Source organism: Orycteropus afer, unplaced genomic scaffold, assembly GCF_000298275.1.
Source record: "Orycteropus afer afer isolate SDZICR_OR568_19922 unplaced genomic scaffold, OryAfe1.0 scaffold00010, whole genome shotgun sequence".
Lineage (NCBI taxonomy): Eukaryota > Metazoa > Chordata > Mammalia > Tubulidentata > Orycteropodidae > Orycteropus > Orycteropus afer.
The window spans coordinates 6,008,007-6,022,406 of NW_006921597.1; the positions used below are offsets into that span (position 1 = coordinate 6,008,007).

At 38.2% G+C, this 14,400-nt stretch overlaps 1 protein-coding gene across 1 annotated transcript in view; it reads left to right on the top strand.

Annotated features, from left to right (window-relative positions):
- The window catches only part of SPAG17 (sperm associated antigen 17), a 413,793-nt gene that overhangs the window by 148,005 nt on the left and 251,388 nt on the right, over window positions 1-14,400 (top strand). The window contains exons 11-15 of the mRNA XM_007950259.1: window positions 1,368-1,505; window positions 1,589-1,702; window positions 2,305-2,455; window positions 8,488-8,715; window positions 8,810-9,025. Coding sequence (XP_007948450.1) covers window positions 1,368-1,505; window positions 1,589-1,702; window positions 2,305-2,455; window positions 8,488-8,715; window positions 8,810-9,025 — 847 coding nt within the window. The remainder of the gene's footprint in view (window positions 1-1,367; window positions 1,506-1,588; window positions 1,703-2,304; window positions 2,456-8,487; window positions 8,716-8,809; window positions 9,026-14,400) is intronic.

Consider the following 14,400-nt stretch of genomic DNA (forward strand, 5'->3'; position numbering starts at 1 on the left):
ATTGTCCAGAGACAACCAAACACCTTGGAAAGGAGAGAACCTCTGGGCCTGCTGACTCAGGACCATACTACTAGGGGACACCAGGCTCAATTGGCACAACATAGTACGTAAAAATCTTGTTCCACAACATACTTTGGTGAGTAGCGACTGGGGTCTGAGAACCTTTTGAGCAGCTGTCTAAGATGCAGCTAATGCTCTACTCTCATCTGAAGTGAAGAAGAGGGCAAAAAATCAAGGGCATTGGAAACAATTAGTCCAAGGATATGATGGACCTCGAGACCAGAAAAACTAGATGTCGCCTGGCTACCAATGCCAATCATTCAGGAAAGAATCAAAACTGGAGATCCTGGATAAACTGAGAGGAAAATGTGGAACAAAATTTAAAAACACAATAATGACCAGAATTACTGGTCAGATGAAGTCTGGTGGGACCCCCAAGACTATGGTCCTAGGATACCCTTTGGGCCTGGGATAAGACTCACTCCCAGGATTGGCCCTCAGCCCAACAGTAGAAAGACTTATATGCAGAACACCCAGCTCAGGGCGATGCACCCACCTACTCTACAGAGATACATCCCTTGAAGCACTCGGCCATGGGGCAGCATTTACATGGAGGGAAAGCTGGACAGACAGGAGTGCATAGTTAAGAAGGGCTCAGGGAGGGGTGGGGTCACAGGGAAAGGATGGGAGGAGAGTGGGCTAGGGTTAGAGATGGTAATTGGAGCATGAAATCAAATGTGCACAAACTGTTGAATGTAAAACAAATTCTGTTCTGTAAATTTGCACCCAAACACAATTAAAAAAAAAAAAAATTGTATGTGTCAGCTTTTTCAAAATAAAAAGGTAAATGTTTAAAAACTTGCTATGAGAATCCAACTGAGATTGGTTATTGTAATTATTAAATGGGACATAGTAAGGAACATAAAGAAAGGAATTCTGGTAGCATAGTGCCTAAGACATTTGACTGCTAACCAGGAGGCTGGCAGTTCAAACCCACCAGCCACTCCTCCGAAAGAAGATGAGGCAATCTACTTCCATAGTGATACTGCCTCGGAAACCCAAGGAGTTTCAAGTTATGAGTCGGATCCGACTCGACAGCAGTGAGTTTGTTTCTTTTTTGAGTAAGCAGAAAGATCAAACTATAGGATGGATCGTGCATTAAGATTATATATACCTAAATGCATGGATAGCAAACATTTCCCTTTTGTTATGGTAATCACTGATACTTTTGTGACATTTTGTATAACCACTGGTACTTGACTGGCAGACACTAGAAACTGGCTTGTTCTCACTAAGAGCAGTGGGAATATGTGAGTACCAATAAAGAGCTGACAGTTAAGCCAGATCTTCCCAATTTCTCTCAACAGGTTGTGGCAACTGAAGAAGATTTTGTACCCCCGAGCCTGGTGGAGCCACGCCCCAGAGCGGATGGCTTAGACCACAGAATTGCAGCTCACATCATGTCCATCCTGCCCTCACTCTGTCTCTCAGAGCAGGAGAAAAAGGTCAGGGCGTGTGAGATACACCAGGGCTTTCATAGTTTTTCAAAGATTCCCTCTTTAAAGTGCTATTATTTCAATTTATCTAGAATCTCCATGAGATATTCTTACCTGAAGAAAAAAATGAAAGCAAAGCAGTGCCCAAAGGCCCTGTCCTGTTGAACTATCATGATGTACTGGCCCACAAAAAGTACATTCTAAAGGTAACAGTGATGAGGTTACTCTAGGGGCAACTGATACAAGAATGTGCATTTGTAATTATTCATTTGAAGAAATCTTAATAAGATCAGCTTAACCAAGCTGCTTAAAAGTACTGCTCAGAATGGATACCTGCTTGAGAAGTGGGATCTCAGAGAAAATGGAGATGCATAAGGGAGGAATCATATCAGCATAGAAAATGTGCCTTATTATAGAGTTCAATTAGCCATTAAAGGAATTGTGACTACGACCAAAGTTGCTTTAAAACCTCATAGTTACTTGCTTTAAGCAGCTTTAAGTATCCTAAAAACTAGTAGAGACCAGAAAAGAATCTCAGAAAGGAGAGATGAATATAGATGAGGCCTTGGCAGTTTGTCTCTGTGAATGAAGAACCGGTTATTCCAGTGCACCAGGAACTTCTGCCAAAGTGGGAACTAGCTTTTTTGACTTTCAGCAATATACCAACAGTTTGTCTTCCCCAGTTACCATTGATTTCCCCTGTTCCCAAATAATGAGAGGGAGGGTATCATGTTTAGCCTTCTCCATATGCATAAGGCATTTGACAGCTTACCTTAATATCTTCTGTCATGTTGTTCTTTTTCATCAGGACCAAAAGAATTTTGACCCAGTTCAAATTGAGCAGAAGATGCAATCCAAGTTGCCACTGTGGGAATTCCTTCGGTTCCCACTGCCCCCACCATGGAACAGCACTAAGCGTCTAGCTGCAATTCATGAGCTCATGCACTTTTGTACAAGTGGTGAGTGCATTCCTTTGTCTTACCCTAAACTCATTAACAGTCATATATGCCTCATGAGATGGCACTTTAATTTGCAAAAAGTGTTTTTTGATTACTGACAGACCTTTCAGAGGCTGAAGTAGATATTTTGACTGACTGCAACTTTCTTATCTTGAATAATAACATTAATAATGGTATGATAGTTATGATGCATAACATTCCTTAATTTGATTCACTAGGTTTTCTTTCCACTGTGTTACCACAATCAGAATAATTCCTTTTCCTTCCCTCCCCACCACATCTCATCTACCACCCATTGACATCAGTGGAATTGATGTAGTAATACCTATCCTAGCTAAGAGGATTAAAGGTTCACTGTTTTTTTTTTTTTTTTAATGACATATTTTTAAAATAAATAAGCAAAAATCCTCCCATCCAAAAATATCACACTCTTTTCCCAGGACAATGTGCTACTTCCCTCCACTGCCTAACCACTCCATCCCTTTATCATCATTTGAAAATCTCACAAGTATTACAATAATATTACAGAGACATTATCTGGAAAGTGGGAAGATTAAACCTAACAATGCAACTTTGCCCATTCAGAGATATTTCTCTGAATTCTTAGCTTATATTCTTCTGGTAAACAAGAAACCAAAAAAAACTTTCTTATCACAAGAAACCAAAACACAAAACCCACTACCATCAAGTAAGTTGTGACTCGTAGCAACCCCTATTGAGCTTCCAAAACAGTAAATCTTTACAGAAGTAGATTGCCTCATTTTCGTTCTGCAGATCAGCTGGTAGGTTTGAACCACCAGCCGTCTGGTTAGCAGTCAACTGCCATAGACACTGTGCCTACCATGGGAGAAAGATGAAGTAGTCTGCTGTAAAAATTTACAGCTTGGAAACCCTATGGGGCAGTTCTACTCTGTCACGTAGATTCAGGTCACTATGAGTCAGAATTGAGTTGATGGCAGTGAGTTTGTTTTATATGTATATAATTTAATATTATATCTCATCTACCAATTCAATTTGGTATGAGGGAGGGTATGTCAAGTTTCCTCTGAAAATCCTTCTGGAATTTTTTTTAAAAGAATATTCATTTGTGGGTATGCCTTATGATAAGAAGGATTTTCAAAGGAAACTTGACATACCCTCCCTTCATCTTTCTCCCATGGAGCAACTGGTAGGTTCAAACTGCTAACCTTTGGGTATGTGATACACATGGAGTTGATATGAGTCAGAATCAACTCTGTGTGTATATATACAACAACATATATATATATATATATATATCCATACATATGTATGGATAAATACATATAGATATTTTTGTTGTTGTTTTAGTCGCTATTGAGTTGATTCTGACTCATATCAACTCCATGTGTATCAAAGTAGAACCATGCTCTGTAGAGTTTTCAAGGCTGTGACCAAGCAGATGACCAAGTCTTTCTTTTGAGGCACCCCTGGTGTGCATTGGAATCACCAACCTTTTGGATAGTAGTCAAGCCCTTCACTGTCTGTGCCGCCTTGTATATACCTCTTAAAAAGAAAAAAAGATCAAAGCATTACATTTCAGCAAAAAAAATAGTTATTGAATGGTCCTGTGTGGTAGTTTAAGAAATTTGCAATGATATAAGACTTTAACAGTACCCCATCTTGAAGAACAAACAAGAAGGAACTCTAATCCAACCAGATCCTGTTCTCTTAAAGAGAAAACTTTGTATAGCTCCCCCTTGATTAACTGTTACAGTTTGGATCACCATTTTCCTGTTGATCCAATCATATTTGGTTGTCTAAATATGCTTATATTTTCATTTTTTCCATACTCAACAAATTGAAAAACAAACTATCTAAACAAAATATTGTAGCAACATCTTGAACTTTGCTATCTCCTTATTTCTCTGAAGTTGTGAAGTCTAAGTTTGAAAAACTCTGCTCTAACATATATTGCTTTGTCATCCAGCTAACAAGAGTAGAACAAAGAAATGTAATGTTCTGATTAGAAACTAGCTGCTTTTTCATTAGTTGAGGGATTAAATAGCAATTGCAGTGAGAGTGAGAAAACAAGGATAAATAGCTCTTTTTCACAGTAGATTTCTCTTATGTCAGGTTGATTTGTCCAAATGTCTTGTCTGCACTCCTCATGTTTCCTTGCCTCTCATATTCTGTTCTGGAACCTTCACAAGTGAAGAAGACAAGAAAGATAGTTACAAAGTACTTCATTCAGAACAACCTCACTGCCAGCTAGGTACCACTTATTCTTTTTGAAGGAAATGTTATATTAAGGGATTTTTCCTCTATCCCTTCCTTTTTATTTTCTCCACAGTCCTTAATCAAAGAAGAAGAAGGAAAAAAAAAGGTCAAAGTAATCTGAATTTAGCAAAAATATTCATCAGCCCTTCCTTGGGCCCCCTCCACACACAAGGATGGGGTATAAATAAAAGAGCATTTGATCTGGGAGACAGAAGTGGATGGCTCGTGGCCTGTGCTACTAGGAAACTCATTTTTAATCAACTCTGAAATCAAATTCTAAGAACAGTATTCATATCTAGAGATTAATTTTTTTATAAAAAGGATGAATCTTTTCTAATTGAAAGGAACCTCCGAATTAATCTAGTCCAAATTTATTTTCAGATGAGATATCTGAGATCCTGGGAGATAACATTATTTGCCCTAAAATTATAACAGTCGTGGAAATCCCAAGATTAATATTCTGGTCCCTTGATGCCCAGTCAAGCACCCCTCCCCTGTATCAATGAGCAGGAGAGATGAAAATCCCAGTAGAGATATGAGGGTACAATACGCATATAGTGAGTATCTTCTATTTGCCATAGTGGGTTGTAGGCCTGGGCATACAAAGATTATTAGAAAGTCCCTTGTTGGTGTCGTGCTGACAGTGAGTTGATTCAAGTTAATCTCTCCTTACAACTGGAAGGGCCATTTTATACTCTTCAAGGACAATAGGTGGAAGCATCATCTGGAATCAGCTTCTCAAGGTAGAGTCACTGGGATTTTATAATACAGACCATCATTTAAAAAAAAAAAAAAAAAAAAAAATTTCCCACTTAAGGTAATATTCTAATGTATTTCTCCTTAAAAGAAGTATATTAAATTACACAGACATCTTTGGTGAGAAAGCACTTGCCTTAGAAAAGAAAAAAGCATATGCAGATTCTTCCTTCTCATTTCATTTCTAACCATAACCAAAATGTCAGACATGTCTGTCTTGATTTCTTTTTCCATTTTTAAATAGGTTTAGTGATAGAAAAAAGCAAGTATTTTGAATACTGTTGTACCATCAAGGAGCTCTGGTGGCAAAGTGGGTAAGCCATTTGGTTGCAAAACAGAAGGTCAGTGGTTCAAACCCACCAGCTGCTCCATAGGAGAAAAATGAGGCAATCTACTTCCATAAAGATTTGCAGTCTTGAGAACCCAATAGGAGTTGCCATGAGTCAGAATCAACTCAATGGCAGTGGGTTTTGGTTGGTCATACCATCACCTCATGGAATTGCAGGGTACAGTCTAGAGAACCCAGATTTGTTGGATCTGATGTTTGAAGAATGAAAGTCCCTTTAGTGCGTCTCAGAACTTCTGACCTTTGCCTTTATCCTACCACACTCCATTTCTCCTTTTGCCTTAAGATACTATTCCATTCTCTCCCACAAATACTACATACAGAAAAATACTATATACTGCTACCATTGAAACCTCACACATATCCCACCTTCTTGTCCCATCCCAAACCCCTGACCCATCCTCTTATCTATTTAATCACTTCATACTTTAACAGTTCCAAAACCAGACTCTTGATACCCCCTCAACTTTGTCTCCTCACAGTCCTCCCTTTTTCAATAAATGGCAACTATTTTCTACTAAAACCTTAGAGTCACCCTTGATTCCTCTTTTTTCTCCCATAAACAACCCCACCACATCCCTCACTATCATTCCAACATAGTCCACCATCAGCTGTCACCTGAACTATTTCAGTAGCTTTCCAACTGGTCTGCCAGCTTCCACTTTTTTACCTAGTCTTTTCTTCACATAACAACCAGAATTACCCTTATAAAATGTTAGTCAGGTATCATGCCTTCTCAATTCATAACCCATTGGTGGCCTCGATGAGAGAATAAAATCGAACCTGCCTGCCACCCGCTTTTCAAGTTCAGCACCTGTCACTGTCTCATTGTTCCACTCCACTCTGTCTGTATTGGCCTCAATGCAATTCTTTGAACACATCAAGAACACACCTGTTTCAGTCCTCTAGCACCACTCTAACAGAAATACCATGAGTGGATGGCTTTAACAAACAGGGACTTATTCTCTTAGAGTTTAGGAGGCTAGAAGTCCACATTCAAAGTGCCAGCTCTAGGGGCTGGGTGAAGGCCCTGAGACCTGGGGCTTCAGCTCTGCCTTTTGCTCGCAGCCCACTGAAGCTGGAGGCTTCCCTTAACTCAGGCAGCTGTTGGCTGCTGAGGCTGGAAAACCCAAGGTTAATAAATTCAATGGCACAGTCCCAGGATTATCAGACAACATGGCAGCCCACTCATTCAAGTCCAGAAACAGTCCCCAGATCAGCAGACAACTTGGCAGGCCATTGAGATGAAGACTCAGCTACATGCAGGGTCCAAGCATGCCAAAAAGCTCAGAGACCTTTCTCACCACTTCTCCTCATGTACTGGAAGCAGACCACATCCCTAAGGCAGCTACTCAGCTACTCAGTAGATTCTACCATGTAGCTGATTACCAATCTCATCATGGGGAATAACTACATCTAGCTGCCCAGCTGCTCAAAAGCAGATTCAGCCAAGTTGACACACAAAATGACTACTACAGGACTTTTGCATTTTCTATTTCTTTTATTCTGATACTTTTCCCCCAGATACTCATATGACTTGCTCCCCTATTTCTTTCATACTCTTGCTTAATTTTTCAGAAGATTTTTCTCTGACTACTTATAAAATAGAAGCCCTATCTCCAACCATTATCACTTTTTATCCCCTGACCCAGCTTTATTCTTCTTTATCTTCTCTGTTACATCCTACACTTGTCTTTTACACCTTCTACCCACTAGAATGTATACTCAATCCGAGCAGGAATTTGTTCACTGCTGTGTTCCTAGCTTTAATTATGACTGCTAACACACAATCTTTATTAAAAAAAAAATATTCTGAAATGAATGAATTAGCAAACTCTCCTTTTTCTGTAATTATTTTGCCTCTTCCCTGTCTCTCTGTCTCTCTTTTGAATCTCACTTTTTTTTTTTTTTTTTCCCTGAAAGGAGCCCTAATCTCTGTTGGAAACAAGAGACAACCCCTGAATCATTGATCTGCATGACCACTTTATTTTCTCTCACTGAAGTTCTTGTTCATTTGTTAGTCCCTACCTCCCACCCCTCCACCTTGAACTTCTAGTGTGCAAGAACCAAATCTTGACTGTTCCTTGAATCAATCCCAGGTACCTGTGACAAAGCCTGATAGAAAACAGTAATCAGTAAGTCATTGAGTGGATGAATGAATGCTGTGAAAGAACAGATGCACAAATGAATAGAGTCCATTGAAAGCTGATAAACTTTCAAGTAGAAAAGTTCCACATCCACTCATGTGGGTGAGAGACCTTTCCTGAGCCCTAATGAAGAGAGATAACTACTGAATATAACAGTCTATATTAGACACAAGTGAATAATTTCTCTGTTAAAAATACAACAGCAGCAAAGCATATTTTTGCTCAAAAATATTAAGTTGTAAGCCAATATGATACTCTGAATAGTCCATATATACTAATCTGGACACCTAATTTTCATTAGGCTATGAGGTAGTTTGGAAGCATTACCTTGAAAAATTATATCTTGATTAGATAGCTTTTTGATTATTGTATCCCTTGAAAGTTTTGCAAAATTGTGGAGCCAGTGTTTAAAGTCCCGTACGTACCCATCATGACGTGACTCCCTTGTCAGTCTGACCTGAAAGTTCCCTGTTTGCTTCTTTGTAAGCATTGGACCATGTGGTAATAAGAGCATTCCTAGAAGCACAGCTGTTTCTTTCTTACAGAAGTCTTGAGCTGGAATGAAGTAGAACGAGCCTTCAAGGTATTTACATTTGAGAGCCTGAAACTCTCTGAGGTTGATAAAGAAGGAAAACTGAAGCCTTCTGGAATGATGTGTGGAACAGATTCTGATATTCTCAACATACCATGGGACAACCCTGCCAAATTTGCAAAACAGATAAGGCAGCAAAATACCATGAAAATGAACACTCAAAAGGCCAAACACCAAAAAGGTACAGTTCATAGAGGAAAGGAAAGGCGTTCTTGCGTTTTATGGTTGAAATGTTTCTAGGATTGTATCTCATGGATCCTTTTTTCACTGGCTAGATATTGAAACTGAAGACAGAGTATTATTTGTGGATGAAACTTGGTTAAAGTTTGTGCAAGATGATGAGACCAAAGGAGAACATTCAGGTTCCCATCAGCCTAGTGATATGAAGGATTCTAGTTCAAATAGTCCAAGTCCCTTAGACCCTGACAATAGAGAGCTGTTGGAGCAGGAGAGCAGCAACATAATGAGTCAGACTTTCCTTGATTCTTTGGGTAAGTAAAAATGTGTGTGTGTGTGTGTGTGTGTGCATGCCTGCTGAAGTAAAAAGTAGGGGAGCAAGAGCTCTAAAAAACACTTTAGAAAGTTTCTGATGTGTGGGGTAATATAAAATTGCTAGATTGAAGTAGTAAAAAATTAATTATTACTTTTACTTAAATCATGAAAGCTAAATGCAGTTCACTTACATATTTCATTATAAAGCTAGTGTAATAGGAAGAACACACTGCATTATAAATCAGTGTTCATTGCAGGACTATTTACGATAGCTAAAAGGTAAGAATAGCCTAAATGCCCATCAACAGATGAATGGATAAGCAAAATGTGATGCATACACACAATGGAATATTATTCAGCCACATAAAGAAATGAAGCCCTGATATATGCTATAACATGGGTGAACCTTGAAAACATGATGCTGAGGGAAGTCAGTCAGTCACAAAAAGACAAATATTGTATGATTCCACTTATATGAAATATCTTGGACAGGCAAATTAATAGAGACAATAGTTTATTAGTGGTTACCAAGGGTGGGCAGGTTGTTGTTGTTGTTATGTGCCGTTGAGTCGGACCCAACTCGTAGCGACCCCTCCTTGGGTTTCTGAGGTGGTATCCCTATGGAAGTAGCTTTTCTTTATTTCAACCATTGCTTTCAAAACATACTAATGTTTCTTAGTCCACTTGCTTACTTTAGTAAATTTAGTATAATTAAACATGATTTAAATGTTAATCATCAATATTTCACAGAGTTATCGTGACTACATGCAAAAACTCTAAAGTGAAATAAAGTGCAATAACATAGTGAAATGTGAGTACAAAGCTTGGTACTAAATCAGTGCTCCATAAAAATGGATCCCTTCCCCTTCTCTTCTAGCAGGGATTTTTACTCTCATTGTACCATACAGCATTATAAATATTGTTAGATGAAGCTTAGAAGAGTTATGAAGCTAGATTGGTATTGAGCTACATTACACACAACTGCCAAGTTAATCTATAACTCCATTATTTCTCTGATCATAACCTTAGTGGCTCCCTACTATCTGCTAAGCTGAACCCAACTCTTTAACCTGCTTTATATACTTCTCTGCAAGTACCTCTTCAGAAAGGTTAAGTTTATTTGTTTAAAAATATGCTTTATTTAAATAAAAATGGTAATAAGGTAATCATTATATAAGAATGGTCATCAATTTTCCACACAGAACACTCAAATCCAAATTGTCTCATTGTCAAATGCTATCAAACTTTCCCAAAATCAGTAACTCTAATCCTAACAAAAATTATTCCAGAGAAGAGAAAACTAGGGTACCCTCCCCTACAGATTTTGTGACTCTACAATAAATTTAATAATAACACTGAAAAGGATGGTACAACAAAGAAAATTAAAAATCAAACTCATTCATGAACCTGGATGCAAAAATCCTAAATAAAACATAAGCAATATATGAAAGGATAATAATACATCACAAAGAAGTTGTGTTGATAACAAGAATAGAAGGAAAACACATACATTGGAACATTAATATATTTGTCAATTAACATAGGAACATTAATATAATTTGTCAATTAACACATTCATGAAAAAAATGTATAATCATCTCACTTAGATAGAGATAACTTGATAAAATTCTGTAACAATTTATGGAAAAAAACCAGTGCCCACCCCTGGTTACCACTAGGAATAGAAGTAAAATTCTTCAGTCTTAGAAAAGGCATTTTTAAAAATACTACAACAAACATATATCAAGGTAAAAACTGAAAGTCCTCCTTTGAGGTCAGGAAGATCCCCACTATCAGCACTTGTATTTGATATTGCACTAGAAATTCTGGCCAACTCATTAAGGCAAGAAAAGGAGATGAAAAGTTTAAGATTTGAAAAACAGGAAGCAAAACTGTCATTTTAAAATATTATGTATGTAGAATCCCAAAACCACACAAAAAAAATATTAGAATTAATACATGAGTTTGATAAAAAGGTTATGGTTGTTAAGGGATATGCAAGAGGACATCTCAAGTGCTGGCACTTTTTTTTTTTTTAACAATTATTAATTATATTTGACATTCATGTTTAAGGTACATTTCTGCATTATATATATTATATCTTGGTATCATATATGTGAAGTATTGTTATACTTCATAATTTTAAACAAATGTTTTTTTAAAAAATGGTAAGTGGCACAAGGGAGTAGTTGTTAAATTAGTATTGACTGAATGGGTATCGTACCATTTTTATTTATCTAGATGAGGCTGGAAGAGGAACTAAGAAAAGCAATGGAGTGGCATTACAGAAGAGTGGCTTGCCTAATGGTAGAGCTGCTAAGTGAGGGGGAGAGAGACAAAGGAAGGAAGGAGATAGCATTATCTAATATTGCCCTGCTATAAGGAGCTCTGGTAGCATAGTGGCTAAGACACTTGCCTGCTAACCAGACGGCTGGCGGTTCAAACCCACCAGCCACTCCTCGGAAGGAAGGTTGGGCAATCCTACTTCCGTAGTGATACTGCCTCGGAAACCCAAGGAGGGGTCGCTATGAGTCGGGGCCGACTCGACGGCACATAACAACAACAACAACAACAACATATTCCAAATAGGAGCTCTGGTGGGGCAGTGCCTAAGGCATTTGACTGCTAACCATAAGGCTAGCTGTTCAAACCCAACAGCCATTCCTTGGAAGGAAGGTTGGGCAATCTACTTCCATAGGGATACTGCCTCAGAAACCCAAGGAAGGGTCGCTATGTGTTGGGTCCGACTCTATGGCAGTGAGGTTGTTTTTTTTTTTTTTTTTTTGGTATATTCCAAGCACTATGCCAAGATATTATATTAACTAATAATCTATGTAAGCATATCTATGTAAGCATCAAGCCTATGAGAAAAACACTGTTGTTTCAGTTCTACAAATAAGAAAACCAAGATTTAGAGGGATTAAGTTATTCAACAATATACAAGTAGGAAGCCAGAGTTTGAACCAAAAGCTGTCTTCAGTTCCAAAAAATCCCAAGTGATGTATTCAACATGGTTTAGCCATATTTATATTCTCTTGTCTGATTCTTATCTTTGTTTACTTTTGGGTCTTCCTTTCTTCCTTCTCAATGGGATAGACTCCCCATTTCTCTATCCTCGGTAGCATTACCTGGCTCACAAGATAAAGTGAAACCTGAGCTGTTATGACATTAGTGTATCCTATGGCAGTACAGTGTATCCTATGGGAGCCAGAATAAACCAAGAAAGATATAACACCTGAGATTTCTTTATTCATTTTCTTTCAACCAGCTGGTGTGTAGTTTTCCTCAGGCAGCTCTTGCCATCTGGTGGTCAAAACACATAAATTAGTGTTCTGGATCCTGGTGGAAAGTAGGTAATTAGCAACACCCTAAATCATCAGGGCTAAAAATGTTATAGTGGAGAGTTTATCCTAGAAGCTGAGAAGCCTTGAGAACTGTACCCAGGACCTGTAAGGGATTCCACCTGGTGCACATTGGCCTCAGGAACCGTTACATTTAAACAGATAAGGCAGTTGACCTTCTATGTGCTGCTATGGATATTGTGTGTATAAGAATTGTGTATTTGTTCATTGTCGATCTTGCTTCCCCTCCACCCTATAACTCTGAATCACACTTATTGCAAAAGCAGCCACTTTAAATCTCTTTATACAAAGAAGAAATCATTCATGTACTTCCTACACAATTTTTTTTTAGCATCAAAAACATACAAAGGCCTGTTCCTGGACATGAAGGGCTGAATATTTGTGTTTTTCTTAACCAAGCACTGGATTTCCATCTGAGACTGTTTTTGAACTTGACAGGGCCTATTGGATATTTATGAAAAACCTGAGAGTTGATAACCATGAGGCTATAAGTTTAGATGTGTCCTTTATGCTTGTTGGGTGTTTTTTTAATAAAGTGACTGCTTTGCAGAGGGATCTTGTTATCTCTAAAATAAAACAGATTAGGAAAGCTGTTTTTCAAAGGGATGAGAAAGCATCCATTTCCAGATGTGTCAAAAACTACTGAATCACACTGTCAAAGGATTATGCGGTTGAAGGCAGAAATCAGAGAGAAAGAAAAAATTGATTTGCACTATACAAGTAAATAAAAGGTTCAGGTTAGTTTTAGAGTACTTTTTCCTTTGACAAAATAATAGATGAACAATTTTTAAAACATTTTCTAAACTAGAGACTTATTCTTCTGGATGCTTAGACACGGGAGGGAATATCAAATCTCCCGGAAATCTGGCAGACCACGGAATAGAATAATTTTTATTCCACAGATTTCATATCATTTGCTTCAAGCACACATGGGACATCATGGTCTATTTAGAGTTATAATTAGCCTGAATTTTCTTGTGAGTGGATGTATTATTTATATAAATACTGAACTTAATTGGCTTTATAGTTTTCCTCTAACTCAAAATGGGTGCTCTGGTAGCATAGTGCCTAAGGCACTTGACTGCTAACCAGAAGGCTGGTGGTTCAAACCAGCCCCTCCTTGGAAGGAAGGTTGGGCAGTCTGCTTCCGTAGTGATACTGCCTCAGAAACCCAAGGAGGGGTCGCTATGAGTCAGGACTGACTCGACAGCACATACCAACAATAACTAACTCAAAATGGAACACTCATGCTGTCAACCCTCACCAACCCAAGGAAAGCTGGAACTAACTAGAAACAAAAATGTAAGAAGCTGTTTTCCTAAAAAATAGCTAAATGTTGGTCTGTCCTTGATAGACATAATTAACCACTCCCAAGTATAGTTCTCTTTGTCACAGAATAAAAAGTTAAATCATATGTTGTCACCATTAGGTGCTGTTGAATTGCTTCTGGCTCATAATGACCCTAAATACAACAGAACAAAACACTGCTCAGTCTTGTGCCATCCTCACAATGCTTTCTATACCTGAGCCCATTATTGCAGCCACTGTGTCAATCCATCTCGTTTGAGGGTATTTCCCTTTTTCGCTGACCCTCTACTTTACCAAGCATGATATCCTTCTCCAGGGATTGGTGCCTTTTGACAACATTACCAAAGTAGGTGAGACAAAGTCTGGCCATTTTTGCTTCTAAAGAGCATTCTGATTGTACTTCTTCCAAGACAGATTTGTTTGCTCTTCTGGCAGTCCATGGTGTTTTCAGCATTCTTCACCAGCACCACAACTCCAAAGTGTTAATTCTTATTGATCTTCCTTATTCATTGTCCAGCTTTCACATGCTTATGTGGTGATTGAAAATACCATGGCTTGGGTCAGATGCACCTTAGTCTTCAAAGTGACATCTTTGAAGACTACTTCAAGACATATTTACCCAAAAATAAGCTTTTGTTGTAGATTTCTTCCATATTCTGACTCTTACTTCATAATTCTATTCATTTCCAGTTTCAATTTTATAT